Here is a 23,115-nt window from a genome sequence, read left to right on the forward strand (position 1 = left end):
AATATTTAGGGCTTTTAATATCATCTGACCTCAAGTGGACTGCGCATGTACAACAGGTGACGAAAAAGGCAATGAACAAGTTATTCTTCCTAAAACGGACACTACGTTACGCTACCACAGATACGAAGCGCTTATCTTACATTACTTTTATCAGACCGATGCTGGAATATGCGAATATAGTGTGGTTTCCTTCAACAAATACTGACACAGCTATGCTCGAGAGCGTACAGCGCAAGGCCGTAAGATTTATTTTTAACCGCTATAAGCGAACGGATTCCCCTTCCGAGCTTCTGCACCGAGCAGAGCTACCTACGCTCCGCGATAGAGCAAAATTACACCGGTTGAAGTTTTTTTACCAATTGTTGAACGGCCACTTTAAAACTAATGCCTCAGCTTTCACTGTTATAAAAGAAAAAGGGAAAGTGCGCCAGAAACACGACCTGATCTTCAAAGAATATTTCTGCCATAACAATACCTTCCGTTTTTCATTTTTTCCTCGCGTAATAAGAGAATGGAATGCGCTTGATTCCGCTACTGTAGCACAGCCAACAATTAATAAATTTCTAGAAAGTGTTGAAAACCTCATGTCGGTGCTCCCGAGTTCTTTGTGCTAACCTACTCGCTTACGGGTGAAGGCATTTACACTTGAACGTTTTTTTTATCTTCATCTTTTGGTTGCAGGCAATGTATTGCTATGCTTCTATGTTGATGATCGCGACACTTGTACGTGATGATGTCATTGCTCTTGTATGCGTTTTTATTGTATTGTACTCTTGTATTGGCCATTGCATTACTTTGCTTTGCTTGCATAATGTTTGTATGTTTGTACAATGTTTGTATCTTTTCCACTCCTGTAATAACCCTCAAGGAGGGTTGACAGTATTCTGTAAATAAATAAAATAAAAAAATAAAGAAAGCGATGAAATTTCAATAATGAAGGGTGTCCCTCAGGGAGACACGATCTCCCGAATGCTATTCACCGCGTGCTTACAGGAGGTTTTCAGGGCCCCTGATTGCGAAGAGATAGGGATCCGAGTTGATAAAGGCTACCTTAGTAATCTGCGATTCGCTGATGACGTTGCATTGATGAGTAACTTAGGGGACGAATGACTACTAATGATTACAGAATTGGACAAGTAGAGCAGAAAGGTAGGTCAGAAAATTGATATGCAGAAAACTAAAGTGATGTGCAACAGTCTCGGAAGAGAACAGCGCTTTGCGATAGGTAGCAAGGCACTGGAAGTAGTAAAGGCGCACGTCTACCTGGGACAGGTAGTGAACGCGCAGCCGAAGCATGAGATTTAAGTAACTAAAAAAATAAGAATAGTGTGGAGCACATTCGGCAGGAATTCCCAAATGATGAATGGTAGTTTACCACTATCCCTCAAGAGCAAGGTATATAACAGCTGCATCTTACCTCTACTTACCCGTGGAGCGGAAATCTGGAGGCTTACATAGAGGGATCAACTTAAATTGAGGACGACGCAGCGAGCAACGGAAAGGTAAATGATACGTGCGACCTTCAGGGACAAGAAGAGAGCAGAGTGGATCAGGGAACAAACTGGTGTTAAGGACATCTTAGTCGAATACAAGAAGAAATGGGAATGGCCAGGGCATCTAAGGCGTAGGCAAGATAACCGCTGGTCATTAAGAGTAGCAGAGCCTGGAGAGTTACACAGAGGGATCAACTTAAATTGAGGACGACATATCGAGCACCAGAAAAGAAAATGATAGTAACAGTAGCGCTTGAAGGATACACGAAGAAGACAACACGAGCGTTCTTCCCGTGTCCGTCAAGCGCTTTACTGTTATTATGTCACACCAACAAGGCCGAACATCAGCATCGGGAAATGATAGGTGCAACCTTAAGCGACAAAAAGGGAGCACAGTGGGCCAGGGAACAAAGGCAAGATGGCCGCTGGTCATTAGGAGTAGCAGACAGGACTTCAAGAGAAGGCAATCATGTGAGGGGGAGACAGAAAGTAGCTGTGCAGATGGGATGAAGAAGTTTGCGGATATAACGCGGCCGCAGCAAGCACAGGACTGGGTGAATTGGCAGAACATGAGAGAGGCATTTGCTATAGTGTCTAGAATACACTGGCTAGTGTGCCGAGGCCGTGCGCCTACATGGCCGCCGCACTGATGCCTTGCCGCATTCACCGCATGGCGGCGTTGCGACTCTCTTAGGTACCTCCCGCGTCGGCAGCTCCTGCGCTTTAAGCTGCATAGCACTGCGCTTCTTGCTGCGAATCCAGTGTTCTTCGTTGCTTTTAACACATTCGTCAAAACACTTGACCGGACAGAGGAAATCTCAGCGTGAAATTACTGCCCGCAGATAATCTTCAACTGGTTCGGCACTGCAAAAAATTAGGCGTTTCACACGTACCGTATGTCATCTGCTAGTTTTCGCGGTTCTGTACTTAACCACTTAAGTGAAACGGAAAAGTCACATTGAATATCCTACAACTAATTCCACCTTGCCTAGTGAAAACAATCTGGTAAGGTTGACACGTTAGACGGAAGAAATCGTCTTGTAAGAATGGCTCACGGAAATTTCAATCGCGATCAAGTCCGACTCGAATTCTTCGCTGCTACGCGGAAATATTCGCTCGTAATTTTACTCGCAGAAGGGTCTCTGAAGGGCTAGTTCGTACATGTCACTGTGTTGAAAACAGTGCGAAAACGGCATGAAATCTAAGGAACAACAGCGCCTGTGTTGTTTGTTCCTTAGCCTTCAGCTCGTTTTCGCGCTGTTTGAACGCAGTGATTTTACTCGACATGGATCCAGTCACCTTCGATTCGCACCTCTCCTTCGTGGTCATATTAGCGGTGCATCACCCTCGGTATCATGCACAATCACGGTCAGTGGGTACTCTATCTGTGCCGAGGCAGTCGGAAATCGTGTGGCTAGGATAATTCTTAATCGCGAATAGAAAGCTGACCTTGAGCGGGTCGACAGTAATCGCAAGTGCCCATGTACCACTGATATTACACAAATACACTCATATTTCTTGCAAATGTTATGACACCAGCTTTTGCAGGCTGTTCGCTTTCACCAACGGTGTCATCTGTGCTCGTTCAGTGCTACAGGTGTCAGTTTAGGCCCCATATTTTCGGATCAGTGAATATTTTCTCTAGTTTTTAACAGCGGGAACTAGCAGCTTAATTGAAAACAGAAACCTGAGCTTGATTGTGAGAAATCCCGGTGTTCCACAACTTAGTATTCAAACAAAAGTAATATGCAAAACACACGACACGCACATAAATGCAAACACAGCAAACGCTCAACAGAAGGCAGACAGTAGCGCTAGCCAGATTAATGTCCCAAATACAAATTCTAGACCAATGCAAGCTGATCAGGTGTTCACACATAAACATAATAACAGCTCTTAATCAGCAGAAGTTTCTGAAATGTACATAGTGAAAAATGTTTAGCAGGCAGGGAAATATATAAACCCATATTGACACAAAGGAGTGAAAACAAAACACAGCTGCAGGCTTTCTTAATACAGAAAACTTACCGAAAACCCTCATCTGTACACGAACAGTAAGCATAATCCTGCATACAATTGTTAAAAGAGTGCACCAGGCCACACAATTTAGGCAAGACACTTGTTGATATACAAAACGAAAAACCAGGTGCACCAATAGACAATTAACCAAGTTGCAACCTCTCAACTCCAATTTTTTCCGTTACCTTCGTGCCTCTCTCTCCTTGTTGAGCCCTTCAACATAGAACCTTATTCTTAACAACATATAGCACTTTGCGACTGACTGCCTAGCAGCTGCCTCGTGCTCAGGGTAACCACGTTTTCGCAAGGAGACGAAATGCAGGTCATTGCCAATATAGGTCAAGCTCAGAATAACAGAGAGCTGAGCTTGTTGGTACGTGTTCATTCTAAAAAATACAGGGCGTGCAAACACGGACACAAGAAAGAAGTCAGGACACCACAAACGCCGACTAACAACTGAAGAGACGCACAACGGCGGAAAAGAAAGCACGAAAACTTATCTGCGCATGCCCATACAACAGGCGAACTTATCAATCCGGCACGCGTGGCGGTCTACGTGGAAGACAATTGTTAAGGCATTTGATTTCATCTTTATGTAAGTTAATCGACAGTTGGCTAACGCATGCGCTACCACTATTCTCGATATGCCATGCTTCAATCATCGGGCGCGTTTCTTCATTTCTATGCCGGTACAACACTGCGCATTCATCGAATTTTGGCGTGCACTCACAATCTCTACAATGTAAAGATAGATTAGAAGGTGGGCCTCCTGTTAGCGATCTCTTATGTTCCAACAAACTCTGGCTAATGCATCGGCCCGTCTGCCCTACGTAGAAGCGGCCGCAGCTGAAAGGGACCTTATACACCACACTCGTACGGCAATCAGTGAATTTGTTGGTATGTTTTACGAAACAAATATCGGTCCGCTTCTTTTCTTTTACTCGCTCATTCTTCCTCTGCACAGCGGCACAAATCTTACCTAGCTTATTGGCAGCCGTGAAAACAACATTAACGCCGTATCTACTTCCTACTTTCTTTAGCCTGTGAGATACGCAATGAATATACGGTATACCTACGACACGTTCCTTCCTATCGCTTTCTGCAACCATGCCCGGACTTTGCACAATAGACTTCTTTAAACGTTCAGCGACAGTGGCCACTTCATCACGAGGATACCCTACATCTAAAAGACGCGTAACCTGTGCGTTAAAGCTATTACTCATTTTGTGCTCACACGACTTGGTGAGGGATGACTTAAGGCAAGACATGGCGATGCCGTTTTTTACAACCTTCGAGTGCTTCGACGAAAAGTTTAACAGCGGTTTCGAAGATCTAGGAGAATACTGCCAGCACACGTGGTCCTTCTGGAACGTTAAGGAAATGTCTAGAAATTGTATTCAATTATTCTGAGGCACCTCTTTAGTAAAGCTTCTTAGTAGAGTTTTAGAATAAGTCAAGCTCTCCTCGTGTGAGGCATCCTTACTGAAAAAAAGAGGTATAAATGCACTCTCCATACGTAATATGACTTTTCAAAGGGCATGGCTTGGGTACACCAAACCACCGTAGCCAAAATGCGCCATGAACCAGTAACCGACATCCATGGTCGCCTCATTTTGTGTTGTACACAGACACGCAGCGCAGACGAGACGAGGCACGGAGCACTCACGGAGCTGCGGAGGCACAAAACTACACACACGCCTATGCACGGGCTACACATTTACGACAAGTGGTGCCGCCACCGGCCAAAGTTGGAAGTCATCACGAGCATTGCCATTTTCTCCCATGCACACTAGCAGTATATTCTAGGCCCTGCACTGGGCGAAGTCAACCTGATGATGATGAAGAGCTGCAGTGTTGAAATCACGATTAACTGCACTAAATCATCCCCACCAAATATTAAACGTGTAATATTTGCGATATGTGGCTGTCACCAACGTCATAGTTCCGTTAGAATACATTTGATCACCTGCCACGGTATGCCGCCCATCATGAGGAGCAGCATGGAGTCCCAGTAGATGCCGAAGTCCTTCCACTCGACGCTCCCGATGAAGTCATTCTTGGGGTACGATATCACGCCCACGGCTTCGTGGAACATAGCAAAGGGAAGGCACAACCACTGCACACGCACAACAGATAATGAAGTGAAAGAAAAAAATTCGGCAGATGCCACGCCTTGTGGGAATCTGTTTCATGCGAAGCAGCTGGCCAGTGATTGTCTAGGCTGCATTTTTTTGGCTTTGAGTCAAGCGTCAGCAGGTGCATCGACGGGTTTTTTAAGTGTAATAGTCGTGTGCACGTCGTGGGCTTAGCAGGAACGTCGACTACACTGGCGTTTGAAGGGTAACGTCTGACGTAACGTCAAAAATCATGTTAGAGCACAGACGCCATTATTACCAAAACGAAGTCCACTTTACGCTGCGATGATGTGACTATCACACGTAACTTTTGTTAGCGTATTTCTTCGGGGTCGAGCAACGCTTAAATATAGCTTGCTGAATCATAGAAGTGCAAATGTAATGTTTATTAGACTGCTATGAGAGTGCAGTCAACAATGGAACCACAACTGACGTTAACCCGACATGACGCCTGCATTAAAGGAGTAAATATGCAATGTTTATTGCTGACTTCAACCCGGCATGTGGCCTGCATTATAGGAGTAAATATGCAATGTTTATTCCTTTGTGAAAATTTTGATAGCCAGCACAGCAACCACAACTGATGCTGCACTGACATTACACCTGTATATAGTCTTTTTCCCAAGCAGTTTCAAAGCCTCGTATGGCTCTGTGGTAGAATACCTGACAGCCATGCAGAATACTTGGGTTCGATTATTGCTCGGATCCTCATATTTATTATTTACATTTGTCGGGTCAACGCTCCTGGTGTCGGTTTTCTGAATGTTCTCGCATTTAAATCACCAGATCACCAGTGTCTGTTCTCGCCGTTCCTGGGGAGATATAAATTGTAAACCACCTGTGGCGCATACACGCGTCCGGCGCCTGTCCTCGTGTATTCTTCGTTTGTATATCGCGTCCGTTGAGGCAAGTTTAAATCATGAACCCATACCAACTCGCCCAACTACAGTGTTACTGAGCATACACGCGTACCATCCCAGGCAGCACACAACGTCGGGCCGATATTGGTTTTACGGCGGCTGTGCGCGGCCCCACCTCGGGCCAGCATTGCCAGCCTGGCGCCGATATCGGCGGAGCCGTTGACCTAGGCAGGCAAAATTGGGCCGATTTTGCCGCCTTTCAGCCGATGTCGGGCTTTCACCGGCGACATTGGGCCGAGTATTCCGGCATTCTGCCGTCTTTCTGCCGATATCGGCTTAGCCGATTTCTTTCACCGGCAACATTGGGCGGAGTTAGCCGCCGTTTTGCCGTACTTTCGCCGACATCGGCCGAGCCGATGGTTTTCACCGGCAACATTGGGCCGAGCATGCCGTCATTCTGCCGTGGTTTAGCTGACGTCGGCGGAGCCGATGGCTTATCGACGATGTTGGAACTTTCTTGTCTCCCTTCAGACAGTTATACATGCCCTGTTGAGAACGTCCTCCTGCGTTGCGGCGCTCCAAAAGTACTCGTCACCGACAGAGGTACGGCTTTTACGGCAGAGCTAACGCAAACCATCTTGAAATAGAGCCACACAAGTCACCGACAGACATCACCTGCAGGCGAATGGCCTCACCGAGCGGCTAAATGAAACCCTCGCCGACATGCTGGCAATGTACTGTACGTCGAACACATGACATGGGACGCCATAATATCTTCCGCACATAACCTGAAGTTAACACGGCAGTTTGAGAAACGGCGCACATATGACGCCGTTCAAACTAGTTCACGGAAGCCCCTCAACGACGCTGGACGCCGTGTTGCCGGCCGTCAGTGACGAGAATAACCTCGACGTCGCGCTCTACCTTCAGCCCGCCGAAGAAGCCCGGCAGCTCGCCCGCCTAGGATACAATCGTAGCTGCAGAATGCCGCTACACGGATTGTTGTACTAGCACAAATAACAAAGTTCATATATTGTACCGTGCTAATGCCGCACGTACGACTCGGGGCGCGAAGTATCGCCGACTGAATAGCTTGCATTCTCTTATTAGTTTTTGCTATGACAATGACTAACAGATATCACTAGCACAGTCAGTTTTCTACCAAAAAAGGTGGTCTTTAGAAGAATAACTGACTCAAATTAGATGGCCACTTCGTTGACCAGTTGTTCAACGCTATCAAAAATGTTGAAACGTTATAACACATGCCATTAACTTCATGGGCCAAATTCGAAGTACTTCTGTTTCGTAAATGTTTTTGCCACTGGTCAGCCGACTTTAATAATGTATCCAGCATCACAATTCACCCAATCATTCCCGCACGAATGCTTTTAGCGGAAGCAGTTTTATGTGAATACTAATTCTGTGCATAAATCGAGCCTGTCCTCATATTTATAGCGCTATAGCCTTTCAGCCGCTGAATGTGTGGCGCGAGCGCTCATATATTACACGGACAGTTTCCGATCTCTGTGTTTACTCATATTTACTCACGCGCGTGTTTGGGTCAAGCGTAAGAAGCGCATTTGCTTCAGTGATGTCACATAATCTTACTTTATAAATGTTTCCGAATCAACTAGCCCGCCGACCATCTTTAACGAACTGACAAACACGTGTTTGCCACGTGTTTGTCAGTTCGCATTTGCACTTCGTTGCCGTCCATTTTGTGACATACATATCTTTTTCAAATAAAAATCTCGCTCAACGATTGCTTCCCACGTGCTTTCAGAAACAGTCGCATAAAATTATTATTATGACACGTGAAATACGATGAAAAATGCGGCTCCAACGTGGTGTACGCAAAGTTTTCATGTAGCGACATGTGGCAACAAGCGATGCATTGAAAATTCGACGAACGCCTTTCTCAAACGGCATGCCCATAGACATGCTGGGGGGACCGCACACCATTGTGGTAGGCTGAGCTGTGCTTTCGAGAAGGGAGAATTCGATTTTTTTTCGTCTTCTTCAACCTCTAACTCCCCCGCTCCCTGCCTTCCCCTCGTTCAGCGTCATTGTCGCGAAACTCGCTTGACCAGGCAGGGTAGGGTGGCCGTCCCGACGGAGGGACAATCGTAGCTGCGGGAGCAGGTTTGGCGTTCTTGTCTGCACCCTATCATGTTACAAATCACTCCCTCGCGGAAAGGAGCCATCCTGGCGACCTAAGGAACAGGTACAACTGGTGGGTCATAATGCGGCTTCAGTCGATCGACGTGAACAGTCTCGCGGCCGCGACGACGGCGGTTCGTAGATGATTGAACAGGCTCAATCATATAGTTAACTGGGGATGCTTGACGTAGGACACGGTAGGGGCCTTCGTACTTAGGCAGTAGCTTTGTGGAAAGGCCAGGAGCGGAGGAGGGAACGCGAAGCCACACCAACGTTCCAGGCGAATACGACTGAGGAGGGAGGTTTTCGTCGTGACGGTCCTCCTGGCCCTACTCGCCCTACAATGTTACAACCCTAGTTTCTTAAGGTGAGCTGAAAATGCGACTGCGCTGAAACTTGTCTTCCTCCGTGCCCTCTGCACAAGCTCATGTGTGTTTCGGTTTCGGTTCAGTATTGCATTGTACGAATGACAGGGGGCGCCGCTCTGGCATTCCTGTTTTTCACTCCGACCAGCAGAATTCTTCAAGTGCGGTGTGCGGACATGTGTGGTGGAAAGTCAAAATCGTGCACGAGATGGATACGCGGCAGGATTCCGGCATTGTTTTCGGCAGAGATCACCGCAGCGAGAAACCAGTGGCCCCCTGCTTCCATGTTGAACTCGCTCACCTCATATAAGGCCACGTGTTAACTACTGTTACGTGTCATCAACTTTTTGTTCTCTTCTTATCGCGTATTTTCCATTGACCATCGTGTTTGGTGTATTCTGATATGGTGCGCTTGCACTTTTTATTCGCTCGTGTTTTTAGCGATCCAACGGGCACACGTGAGTGGTTTTTATGCACGATTCCTTTCTGTTACAATCTTACCTTTATATTAGGAATACGTGCGTGTCTATCTTGTTTAGATGTAGAGTTCATGGGATCTTGTGGTACCGCTCGCAATGTTTTTCGCGTCGCGTGCAGCAGTTTATCCATCTTTTTTGTCCCTTAAGTTATCACAGAAAAAATTGCAATTCCCGCTTAAAGGATAACGCTAATTTAATTGCCAGTCATGTGTTGCGAATGCCTACCGTTCCTTGGTGAATTTAATAAACGTGGGGGAAGGGGGGGGGGTGCTTCTCTGCTCGTAATTAGCTCACGCGTATACACAATCTTCTAGTCTAGTTGCCACTCTTAATCTCGCTTTTTCGGCAAGCCGCCTGACATTATCTTTCTTTTCTTCGGGTCCGTCTTTAATCCTACTTTAATGCTGCCTTCATTTACATCTCCAGAATTTTTTTCGTGATTCGGCACCGTCGTTACTGAAAAGCGCGATATCGTCCGCAAAACGCAAGTAGCTAAGATATTCTTCGTTAATCCTTAGTCCTATTTTTGCCCGTTCTAGTTCTTTCAATATTTATAGTGAATGTGCCGCGCATAACGTTGAAGAGATTGGAACTCTTCGCATAGGCGTGCGGACAGTGGGGCAGGGGGGCGGCCGGCCCCCGTAGTCACCTAAGAAAAGGTGGGCGCAAGGTCTGCCAAACAAACACATAGGGTTTAATACCTTAATAGGGAGGGGGGGCGCCACGATGAACCTTCCCCCCCCCCTCTGAAGGGGAACCCTGCTCACGCCTATGATTTTGCGCCTCACCCCATTTTCGATTAGGATTGTGCTGCTTTTTCTGAGGAATACGGTGGCTGTGGGGTTGTTTTAGATGTTGGCTACGGTATCTGTAGATGTTTAGATATTCCTTTACGGCATAATTATTTCGGAACTGCTGGCGTGTGTTCATATCTGTGAATAAATTTGTGTTTATCACCTTGCAAATGTGTTGCTCCTTAATTTCTCAGACGCATGCGTACTTGGTGCAGCAGGCCTTTCATCGATTTAGTTGTGTTAGAGACAATATTGACTTTCGTTCTCGGCCTTGCACGGTTCGACGGAATTGTGGGTCTTAATCGCACACTAAGACATCAGTAGAGCAGTCGTTCTAATTAGGAAGCATTTTTCGAATATGGCACCAATGGTAGTCGATGAATGCCGTTAGCCCGCGAATAGTCTATTTTAGCGCTGCTGACTTACAGTACAGTCACCACAGTAATACCGAACTGCCGTGGTTGGCGCGCAGCCATTTTACTTTGTAACACATGTATCAGCCTGCCTGATCAAGTTACTTTACGCACCGAGCAACTACCGCCGGTGTCCCCATATAAACTAGCTACGTGGAGACCACGACGGTACAGTACTACCGTACTTAACGCACGGTAAGCCACCACTGCTAAAACATAATAACGGGTGTAAACGGTCACGCCGGCGGCTACCCGACGTCGGCGGGGCCGACACCACGCCAGCATTGGCTAGCATACATAGGCCCAATGACGGCTTGCCATCATCGGCTGAATAACGGCAGGCCCGTCTCAGACCGACGCTGGCTAGCCCACGTCGGCCCGAAGCCGGCAAGCCCGCATCGGCCCAACGGCGGCTAGCCGACGTTGGACAAAAGAAACAGAAAGGACACGACACTCGCTACTTTCTGTTTCTTTTGTCCCCGTCGAAAGTGCGCTACCTAACCTTATAGGCATAATGATCAGTCACCAACTAGCCCAGCTCTCAACCTTATTGAACTTCATTTTCCTTCCATCCTTCATATCATTTCCAGACAGTCATATTAATCAAACCCACTTACCCACCTACACGAAGTTTGATCTACAACAAGTTCAGGTTATGGAGCCTATCACGAGAGCTCGCATACGTAGGCGGCTAGATAAATAGGTAGATAGATAAGCAGATAGAAACGCTCTAAGTGCCTTAGGTTCGCTAAGAAATTCTTCGCATTAAAAAACCATAATGGGCGTCATACGCAGTTTTCACAGCGAGGCTGTTTAATCCAGAGGTTGGGCCGTCAGGTGTTCGCAGCAAAACCTCACCGAGCGATGACGTCACCATGCGTCACCTAGCAACGCGTAAGGGAAGGAGGTGGGCAGAACAGAAGTGAACAGGAGGCGAAGAAACAAATAAAAGAAAACTACTTGGCGAGGCGGGATTCAAACTGAGGTACCCACGGTCCGAACCACTCGGCTATCTAAGCACGCTAGCAGAACAAACGTTTGTGGGAATCTTATAACTGCGTTCCTATGGGTGCCATAATGAAAAAAATACAGTGATAAAGAAAAAAATTACACCATCTCCCTAAAAGGGGACCATGAGGCGATGCGAAGCCGGAGCACTTGCACGATCGCGTTCCGTTGGCGTTCGTTGGGCATGCTATACTCGCGGACAACTTTTCTTGGCAATGAAGCGAAGGCTACAGAGCCACAATGCACGTATCCTACCGCTAATGAATGTAGTCCCACAATTGTGTTCGTATTTTCTGCGTGAGATTATAAAATACTCCTTCATTTTCTACATGTAGCTTTTTGAGACGGAACGCAGCGCACACAAACGAGATATTTGTATTTATTTTGCCTTATACATTGTCACATTGCGTTTTTGCGTGCGTGAAAAAGTCGCGCCTTTTACCCGTACCTTAGACGCTAAGCAGCGTTTGCGTCGAAATGCAATGCTAGCCATCACTTTCCACCGCGTTACGAGACGCGCACCAAACCGGACTACTTCGCGTAGCAGTACATGTGCAGACGCTCCGCCCCCGTAGCTTTCCCTTCGTTGCCAAGAAAAGTTGTCCGCAAGTATACCGACCTCGCGTCGTGGAACGCGAAGAGGGACGCTACGCGCGTCGTATCTTCCATCTAGCCTGGCCGTTAATTCTCACAGGGCGAGCGGGGAACACGGTCGATAGGCGGGCGAGAAGGGGGCAGCGTAGAAGAGGAGAGAGAAGATGAGGGGACGCGCATGCGCTCGAGCTCATTTCGGCGTTGCGCAGGAGAATTTCGGCATGTCTAGCCCGCGTTTCAGAGGAAGAGTGGAAAGGGGGAGGGGAGAGGGAAAGCGGAGAGGGGAAGGGGAGAGGGAAAGCGGAAAGGGGAAGGGGAGGGGGAAAGTGGAGCGGGGACGAGGAGAGGGAAAGTGGAGAGGGTGAGTGGAGAGGAGGTGTGTGGAGAGGGTATGCGCATGCGCAGTAAGGGTGGTCACGCCGCACACCACCACCACCACCGGATTGAGCTCCGCCTTAAGATACTTCGCATCTAAAAGAAAGAAATAGAGAGAAGCAGATCGAAAGAGAGAGAGAGAGATGGAAAGAAAGCGTAGCGTAGCCATGTCTAGTATAGTATAGCAAGAGGGAAGTGAGGGCGAGAAGACCACCAGCTTCGCTGCTTCCACAGTCTTCGCACCTCTAGCGTGCTGCAGCTGCCGCATTTTTTTTTATTTTATCGTAAAAATGTTTACAGCGACATTCATGGGGTCTGGGAGTAGTACGCGGAACGGTGCTTCGATAAACTTTGGTAAACTGGGAACACACCAGACGTTCGCGGTCTTCTAGCTTAGCGAGCCCCATCCAATGGATTTCTTAGATGTAATTGCTCTTTACTATAATTTACACTAATTAAGTGACTCAATTTTTACTTCATCACATTTGAATGTCCACTTTATTATATACAATCCTTAGCTTAACCTGTTCCATTTGTTTTGTATAGGTTTTTATTTTTACAATGGTTACAATGGTTTACATTACGAATCGGCGCAGGCCAGAGTGGCCTGGAAGAGAGCAAAGAGTGTTTACTCGGTGCTCGCGCCCCTAACAATTATGAAACCAGAGGAGAAGCAGCTTACCACCCGTGGGGACCGAAACTTTCGCATTACGGATGCGCTTCTCTGTCCAGTCAGCCCATGTGTGATCATGAGAATGTCAGACAGCGTTACTCGTAGACAAGGCGTCGAGTGTGAACAATGGCCGAGAATTCTTAGGGCCGCACGTCGGAGAAACAATCAAGGAATGTTGAGTACGCAGGAGTACTAGGCAAATACGAAGAGGATGAAAGAAGTCAACTGGACGAAGGGCAAAAAAAGGCTTGCGAGTCAAGTGAAGAAACATAAAAAAGAAAGCGAAAGCAGTGATATCGAAAAAACAGCGGACAAAAGAACATAGAGAAGTGACAAACGGGCAGGAGAGGCGACACGGAATCGTTGGAATGCGAAGAGCCGCGGGCAAACTGGAAGCATGGTCTTCGACCGAAGAAGGGCAGTAGCGCACCTTGGAAGAACGCACCCCAGTCTTCACAGAACGCTTTCTGGGGTTTTTATGCGCGACCAGGAGTAGAGCTCCAAACGACGAGGCCTATTTCGAGAGGACCCGCGAGGTGTCACTGATCTCGATAGCGTGTGCGTTGGAGAACGATTGAGAAGGCGCAGGTAGGCACAGCAAACTGTTTAATTGCACACAGGAAAACTATAAGAAAACTCAACACTCAAAACAACTAACAGTGAAATCCTTATAAACACTAAAAAAATATGCGAAACACACACAATTCTCAGTACTTCCAAACATCCGACTAGCGTCGCTACTAGAGTCTGTCTGGCCGCATAGGCCTCGCCGTCGAATCGTAGTCTGAATGCATAGAGTTTCATACAATAACGTAGAGAGGAAAATGGCGCTGGTATCGTTCAACCACTATGAAAATTGTGGGAAGCACAGGCTTCGGATTGAATTGCGCTAGCTAGCGAACTCTCTACGGATCTTTTCCTACAGTTTCAGTTTCGTTCTTTGTGAGGCGTGGGGCTGCGTTGCAAAGCACTCAAGCACGGAATTTGTTGTTCAAAGAGGCTGAAGACCGCTAGATTTCTTGGTTTGCTCTGACGTTGCAGCTTCACAGGTTGTATTGGACAGTTTTAGCAAAGCGTGGTGCACTCGCCGCTACGCATAGATATAGAGTCCCATGCCATTGCAGGAAATGGCATGAAGTTTGTTTTGCACGAGGCTTACCCTACGAGGCGATCGGGAAGGGACGTGACATATTCCACTGCCGCAGCGAACAAAGACGCTACGGCCGGGTTCGTCGACTCTCCGTCACGGCGCAGAAAAGGCACTCGAGGCGGGTTGTTAACGGACACGGGTTTATTAACCCAAGATGCAGCACAGTGCGACAATCACGGGCTTGCGGGCAGTCAGGGTAACTCCGCAAGACCGATCGAGTACGCTTGGCAGCGGCACTACGACCATCACACAAAGGGCAGCAGTCGAGCACACGAACGAGAAGCTGCTTGCCAGAGCAGCATGTCAACCTCTCATGCAGGCCTGGGAGCATCTTATTTATTATTATTGTGATTGAAGGAAGAATGAGACGCCCAATTTCTGCAGCCCAATAGGGAGCACGGCGCAGCGTCTTGGGGTGGGGGAGGATGGGAGAAAAGGGGATAGAAGTGTTAAGGATGTTGTTGTGGCTCGGACATGGTAGGAGTCAGCAAACCGACAGCGAGGGCAGGGGTGGAAAGGACCCGCGCTCAGCGGCAGGCCGCTATTCCCGTCTCCTCCAGGAACTCAGCCAGGCTCCGGAGAGCTGGCAGATGAGGACGAGACGGGAAGAGGAAGTGCTCCAGTGTGGAGGCAGGTAGGCCCTGTCTCCTGTAGGCCGTGGTGACCCTCGAGCGTTCCTGTGCCAAAGCAGGGCAGGCACAGAGGAGGTGCTCGAGGGTCTCAGGGTCTCCGCAACGGCTGCAGGCCGGCGAGGCGCAGCGACCCTTGGCATAGCATCGGGCCGCGGTCCAGACGCAGCCGGTCCGCAGTCGCAGCAGGGCGGCCCGTTCCCTCCTGGTAAGGCCCGTCTCTGGAAGAAGCGCCCGTTGGCGCGGGCAAGCCCGCGCCAGGCAGAAACGAGCTCATGGGGAAAGGGTGTGGTGACCGAGGAGGGGTTGAGGCTCGCACCCAGGCTCCGGCGAAGAAGGACTCTTGCGGCGCTTCACACGTACAAGATAACCTGTTTATTTACATATTTACAGGAGGTTTAAGAACCAAGGCGTAGAGACGCGCCTTTACATCACAAGGGCCCAGAGCGAGACGAGAGGGCGAGCGAAGGCCAGTGGGTCCCCCCAGTGCACTCCCGACGCGCTCCTTTTATATCGGTCCGTGCACGCGCTTCTCGTCAAGCGTGTTCGCTGGACGCTGACTGCGTATTGCAGCGCCGACGCGCGTTTCCTGCAACGCACATGGAGATCTCTTGCGTTCTTGGGGAACGCGGACCGCCGTATGGCAGATACACCGATGAAAGTCTCTTGCAGGCCGTGTCTTTGCGTCGCCGGTTACAACAGCTGGGCACTCACTGGCCTTTGCTCGCCCTCTCGTCTCGCTCTCGGCCATTGTGATGTTAAGGCGCGTCTCTGAGCCTTGGTTCTTAAACCTCCTGTAAATATGTAAATTAAACAGGTTTTCTTCTTGTACGTGTGAAGCGTCGCAAGAGTCCTTCTTCGCCGGAACCTGGGTGGCAGCCTCAACCCCTCCTTGGTCACATCAGGGGGTTGTCACTGGCGCCCAATGAGGACAAACGTTGCGCAGTGACGTAGGCTAGCAGCATGTCCGGACGCGTGGCTCGTGCGGGGAAAAACAACGCATGGCTCGCACCAAGCAAAAAAGGCCTGGTGGCGTAGCCACGGTAGCCATGTCGCCGAATGACGGTGGTTCACGGCGCTCGATCCGCGCGTGGCCAGCACGCGCTAGTTGGGGAACGAGGCGCCAAAGCGGAGGGCTCGCTCGATTCTCACATCCCCCTTTCCTAAAGACCGAGGCCAGCCTGTGAAAGAGACTTTCCGAGGTCAAGTGGCAAGGTCAGCTCTGCCGCAAGGGTGCTGGCCAGCGAGGCAAAGTCCAAAAGGGGTGTGTCGTCTTTCTTGAAGATACGAGTCCATAGGTCGGCCATGGTCGCACCAAACGTTCCACCAAAAGTTCCACCACCGTGGAGAGCTCACTGCCGGGAGAAGGTCCGCAGCCCAGGATGAATGGGGAAGACTGCACAAGGGCGGGCAGCCAGCCCGCTCGAAGTTCGCCGGTCTGGAGAGGTTGGCAGCCGGGAACATGCGAGGCGTGGCTGCAAGTAGCGTGCGGCAGCCAACCGCCGAAAGTTGCTGGGACGGGGGCCCCACAGGAAAGGCCGGCCGGAACAACAGGCAGCCAAGAACGGAAGCCGGAGCGACCACGCTCGGGCCTGGGCCAAAGCTTGAGTGGGCGGACCAGCCGCCGAGGGCAGCTTCCGAAGCTGCCAGGTGGGTTAGGCAGGGTGGAGGTGGCTGCAGGCCAGAAGGCAGAAACCAGGCCCCCGCAGGAAGGACCAGGGAACAGCAGGCCACAGGTTCAGCAACGGGCTGGCGGCACGGTAGAGGCAGGCGCAGGGAGACAACAGGGTGATGCAGGAGTGGACAGAAATGCCCCCGGCATAGCCGGCTTACCAAAAGGGTGCCTGCCTGACAGTGCTGCCCAACAAAGGGGGCGCTTGCCAGGTTATGGCTTGGACAACACGTCAGGGGGTATTTTCGGCCAATAGGGCCTTCTACGACTTCCGGACGTGTGTCGCCGCACCTTAGCGGTTTTTCTCCATTCACTATCATGATACGGAGTAAAGGTCCCGCTACCTGTTAGTGGGAGAAAGAATGCTTAGGTGCGTTTCCGCAGGATGTACCGATGACGTGGCTTGGGGCCAGCCTTCTCACGGTTTTCCTGCGGTTCGGTGACCGCCTCCCACCCTCCCAAGTCGTTGCTGCGGGCAACGAAAGGTTCGAGGTCGGAGACGTTAACTGGACCGCCGACTTGCCTCCCTTGGGAGTCAGCCAGCTTGTACACCAGAGGCAGCACTTTGGTCTGCAATCAGTATGCAATCAGTTTTTTTACTTTTATCTCATTTTCATTGGGCACGTTCTGCCCCATCGTCTCAGTCTCATTCTTCATTAAAAAAATGCCTGGTTTCTGTGCTCGTCGTCCCAACGCTCTTAGGACCCACACGCGTTACCGTTGCCCACATTTTTCTTTTATCTAATTGGCTTTTCCACTAAATTTTCTGGGGCCCAACCATTTGGCCGACAGGGAGGCAGAGGTGCCTTTTGCGGCGTCACTCAAGACGTGATTACGCCTGAGGACGAGGTCGCCGACATCGTAGTGTACTTTCTGATGCGACCGGTCCTATTGAGCCTTCTGTCCAGATCGCGCTTTTGCCAGGTTGGAACGTGCCAGGTCGAGGGCTGCGTCCATCCGTGAGCGAAATTCCGCCGCGTTGCCAGACGGGCCGGCTTTCGCGGCGGACGCCGCGCTGCCGCCCCGCAGAACGCGGTCCATGGGGTTAGGCAGCTCTCTCCCGAAGTTGAGGAAAGCGGGCGTGTACCCGGTTGAACGGTTCACCGTGGACCGCAAGGAGAAGCCTATTTAAGACAGGCACCCCAAACCCTGTGTTGTTGCGCAAAGGCTGTCAGCAAGGGCTTGAGGTTTCGGTTGATCCGCTCAGTCGGGTTGGCCTGTGGGTGATACGTGGTTGTTTTGCGGTGTTTAATACCAAAGGCAGCACATGCATCCACAAACACCTTGGCCGTGAAATAGGACGCATTGTCCGTGATCACCTCCGCCGGAAAGCCAAAGCGGGTAAAGACCTCGTTCAACTTGTTCCAGATTGCGCGTGCCGTTAGGTTCCGAAAAGGAAACAACTCGACCTACTTCGTGAAGTGATCCGTAACAGCCAGGAGAAACACGTGGCCTCTCCGGCTTCTTGCGAAAGGTCCCATAATGTCACAGGCCACGACCTGCCAGGGTTGTTGGCTGTCAATCGGCTGCATGAGCCCGGGAGGGTTGCCCCCACGAGGCTTCACGCATTGGCACACGCGGCATGAGCGGGTGTAGTGGAGGGCGTCACGCTTCATGCCAGGCCAGGTAGCAGAGCGGCACAACTTTTGAAAAGTCTTAAGGCCACTCGCATGTCCGGCCAACCGCGAGTCGTGGAAATAGCCGAGGGTGGCATTCCTTAGACTGCGGGGTATCACCACCTTGAAAGACTCCTGGGAAGCTTCTTCAGACGGGACATAGCGCAGGAGAACGCCATCAGCATCAAGCATACGAGTCCGACCTGCCCGCAGCAAGACCAATCTGCGTACGGCACTCGGCGCCGACAGCAATGCCAGCTGTCCGTTTGCGCCCGGAGGCTTGACCGTCCCGCTCCTCTGCGGAGCTCAGCTCCGCAGAGGAGCCTCTTTGAGCCCGTCAACAATTTGCTGACAAAATGGATCGTCCTGCTGTGCCTTCAGTAGGTCCTCTCTGCTGAAGACGATACCGGCAGACGTGGAAGGGTCTACCAGGTATGCGTCCTCACCCGAGGCGGTCGACTCGAAAGTCACTTCGCCGTCGGGTTCGCACCTTTAACCCCTTGGAGCCAGAGGCCCCGGAGTCTACTTGGTGCAACTGCTCTTGGGAGTGGCGGACAGAAGTGTCAGACGCCATAATGGGGGCACGCGACAAGGCGTCGGCCACGACGATCGAACTCCCTTTCCGGTAGCGCACAACAAAGTTGAACTGCTGCAATGTCAACGCCCAGCGCGCGAGGTGGCCCGAGGGCTCGCGCAAGCGCTTAAGCCAGGTGAGTGCCATGTGGTCTGTGTCCACCACGAATAGCACACCGTCAACGTAGCAGTCAAACTTCCGGAGAGCAAAGACTATAGAGACATTCCCGTTCAGTCACGCTGTAGTCGCGCTCGGCGGCGTTACGTGACCGGCTCGCAAAGGCGACTGACCGGAGGACGCCGTCGTGCTCCTGAAGCAGTACCGCCCCGAGACCCAGGTCGCTCGCATCCACTTGGACAACGAACTCCCTGTTGAGGTCGGGCAGCTTCAGATCGGCTGTGGCCACTAGAGCATCGGATAGCGCTTTAAAGGCTCGCTCTTGCTCTGGCCCCGAGCTCCATCGTGCCGACTTTTTCAACAGTGCGTCAAGGGCGCTTGGAGGACCGCGCAGTGCGGGATGGACTGTCGGTAGTAGTTAACCATGTCCAAAAAGCGCCTCAGGCCCTGAATGTCCGCCGGCGTCGCGTGCTCTACAATGGCTCGTGCTTTCTCCTGGCGCGGCAGAACGCGACCACTCTCGATGGTAAAGCCAAATAGTGAAATGCGAGTCTCAGCTATTTTAGCTTTCTTGGGGATTCAACCCGGCGGCACGCAACCTCTCAAGGACATCCTCCAATTGGCGGACGTGCTCCTCGAACGTTCGAGAGAAGATGACGATGTCATCCAGGTACGCCATAGCGAATTGCCATTTAGCGTCCCAGAGAATGCGGTCAATCAGTCTCTGGAACGTAGCTGCAGCTCCAGAACAGCCAAACGGCATACGGGTAAACGCGTACAGATGTGTGTGAGAGGTTAACGCAGTTTTCTTCGCGTCAGCCGGCTCCATCTGAACCTGCAGGTAACCGCAGCTAGCATCCAAGGTGCTGAAGTAGCAAGCACCGCCTAGAGCAGCCACGATCGAATCAACGTTAGGCATAGAGTAAGCATCCTTCCTCGTGGCCTCGTTTAGCCGGCAGTAGTCCACACAGAGCCCATAGGAGCCGTCTCTTTTGGGGGACCATTACGACAGGTGAACCCCAGGGACTGTTTGAGCTTTGGACAACTCATCCAATGCCTGGTCAATTGCTTTCCTCTTGGCCACACTGACGGGCCGAGGATTGCCTTTTCACGGTTGTGCGTCGCCTGTGTCAATCCGGTGCCTCACAAGAGAGGTGCAACCCGGGCGTTCAGTGAACATGTCACTGAAACGAGTCAGCAGCGACGACAGGCGTGCCTTCTCGTGTTTCGACAAGCTTTCCGGCAAAGGCGGCAGCGAGCGCTCCGAGCTGCTGCTTACCGGAGTGGTCACCGGCGTAGCCGAGACCTCGTCCAGCACGGTAGCGCTATGCTCGAGAGAAAGCGGTAGGCACGGACCCTTTTCCGCCGCGCCGGCCAAAGGGCCAGTCTTAGTGTCGGAGTGAGGGACACGGGCTGAGGGGGCCACGCTTTGTCTCCTCTCCTCCTGCTCCCTCGTGGCGTCCGGCGACATACGGGCAGCCGAGACCAGGGGAGGTGTAGCCTTAGGGCGCCGGAAGGACCGTCCCTGTAGCCTCCGCTCGCGACGCCTATCACGATACCCGCACGCGCGAGAAAGTCGCGACCAAGAATCACGGGCACGGAAAGAACCGGGAGGTGCACGAAGCACTGCGCGGTTGGTTGAGCGCTGGGGGAATCGCGTGCGCGGTACCGCTGGCGAGATGGAAGGCAGTGTCGCAGGCTCGAATGCGGACAGAGCGGTCGCGCAAATGAGCCATAACTTCTTCGCCGAACAGCGAGATGGAAGCCCTGCTCTGCTATCCAGCAACGCCGCAAACTCTCGACCAGCGATCGTAAGGGCGATGAACGGCGCCGGTATGGCTGGAAAGTCATTGTGATGATGTGGACTGTGTGGCCCGTGACGGGACGAAGAGGGAACGGCAGTTCTGCCCTACGGTACGCCTTGGAGGAGAAGACGACGAAAAGGAAGAGCGAGCGGGGCGTGCGGCTCGAGCAGTTGGAGCGCGACACGGTTGGAACGGCAGCCGCTGGTCGGCGGTTCGGGTCGCGACATCGCTTAACCAGGCGTCCGGCGGCCTTGCGGACCTGGTGAGCCTGGCTTCCTGCTTCGGGCTGCGTCACTCAACCAGGCATCCGGCAGCCATGTGGACCTGGTGAGCCTGATTCCCGCTCTGTGCCCGGTGCTGACACGGAGACCGGCAGCCTAGTCTGTTCCTGGCCTGAGGTTGTGGGGCCCGAGTGGTGTCACGAGGTGGCCGCGGCTCATGTTGGCGACGGGCAGTTAACCTGCACTGCAGTGGCCTGGTGATCTACCGGCCTGCAGTGCCACCATCACCACCACCACCACCACCTCGCCACAGTCAAGGCAGCGTGACTGTTGACTGCACAAGAAACACCGGTGACGACCGACCTCACCGCAGCGGCAACACTTCATAACGGCGAGTAGGACAGTTTGTGTGCCGAGGTGCGTAGGACGTCTAGAATGTAAATAAAGAATGCTATAGTGTGTTGTGTACGAATCGTCAGAGTTATCGGTTGTGTTAAAGTCTGTGTTGTGTGTACAGAATCACCTGACTGCCGGTTGAATTATTTCGGATCCTGGGCCCACATTACACCATCACAGTCATGTCAAGCCCGACACGCCATCGGTGCCAGAGGTTGGGTTACACCCCCATGCTCTCGGACTGCTGTTGCCGCCGGCGAGGGGGAGCTCACCGACGGCTCACCCCGTTTCCCGACGGGCGAGCAGGCCCTTGCGTCGGGTGGGGTGCGTTGTACGTTCGCGCGGTGTGGCTACGCTCATGACAACGATAGCAGACGACGCCTTTTCCCCGAGCAGTGAGGGATCTTGGCGACCCTTGAGAGCTAGAAAGCCTGAGTTCGCTAGCCGCAGGGGGGCTTCGCGATCGGATCTCCCCTCGTGCATTGGGGCACGGGGTTCCGTTCTTGGGCGTGCCCCTTTGCAGGGCAAAGGGGCACGCCCGGGCGTACGAGTACGGGTCGACAGCGCGGTTCGATACGTCGGGCGCGTCTCGTTGCTCTCTCGCGGCCGAGGCCGCCTCGTGATTAGGGAGATTACGGGGTGACGAGTCACCACCAGCCCACGCACAACGAGGCTCGAGAGAAACGGACGGCGGTGGCGGCGGGCGATAGGATCTCGCTGCCAGTATGTCGCCCTGAATACGCTTCGCATCGGAGGCCAGCTCGTTTAGGTTACGATAACGGGCGCTCCGAAGGTAAGCGGCGAAGGTTGGATGAGCCTGGCGAATGGCTCGCTCTACCTTCTCAGCGTCTGATGCCGAGGGTCGGCAAGGAGGTAGAGCTCCTACAAAGCCCGGACGTACTCGAGAAGAGATTCGTCGGGATGCTGTGTTCAGAGCTCTAGCTCGCGACGCATGCGGCCCTCGTAGTCAGGAGGAAGGAATTCGCTACGGAAGAGCGCCCTAAACTACTCCATCGAGCGAGCTTGGCGGCCGACAAGTGAGCACAACCACGACGTTTGGGCTGACAGCGATACAGGCAATACACCGCCGAGCATAACGCTGTCGTTCAGCCGCATTGCCTGCTGATAGCGGTGCAGCGCCTCGAGGTACTCTGTGGTACTCATGCGGTCCGAATAACCGCTGTACTCAGGCAGAGGTACCCTTAAGCTACTCGGTGCGCTTGGCTTAGGGGACTCGAGGTCTCCCTTTAAAGCGCAAGAATGCGAAAGCGCCGCTTCCAACAGGACGTTTAGGAGCTGCGCCGCAGTTGCGTGCAGTGGCGATTGCCCCGACGCAGGCGCCGCCGTAACAGGGTCGCGCGCCTGTTCTCCGGCATGCATGTCAGACCGAAAAGGGCCAGTAAATGGCGTGGAGGAGTGTAGGGTTGTTTCCGCTCCGACGGGTGCATGAGGCCTCACGCTATAGGCAAGCGGATCGACCGCGGAGCACAGTGACTCACGTCCGTCGAAAGTGCCGCCTATGCGAGTCTGAGGCATGCGAGCGTCGGAAAACGCGGCGACGTTGTCG

General features: G+C 51.8%; 1 protein-coding gene across 1 annotated transcript in view; it reads right to left on the reverse strand.

Annotated features, from left to right (window-relative positions):
• LOC119382254 (high-affinity choline transporter 1) overlaps positions 1-23,115 on the reverse strand; it is a 262,537-nt gene that overhangs the window by 177,894 nt on the left and 61,528 nt on the right. The window contains exon 5 of the mRNA XM_037649962.1: positions 5,479-5,628. Coding sequence (XP_037505890.1) covers positions 5,479-5,628 — 150 coding nt within the window. The remainder of the gene's footprint in view (positions 1-5,478; positions 5,629-23,115) is intronic.

This window comes from Rhipicephalus sanguineus, chromosome 2 (assembly GCF_013339695.2).
Source record: "Rhipicephalus sanguineus isolate Rsan-2018 chromosome 2, BIME_Rsan_1.4, whole genome shotgun sequence".
Classification (NCBI taxonomy): domain Eukaryota; kingdom Metazoa; phylum Arthropoda; class Arachnida; order Ixodida; family Ixodidae; genus Rhipicephalus; species Rhipicephalus sanguineus.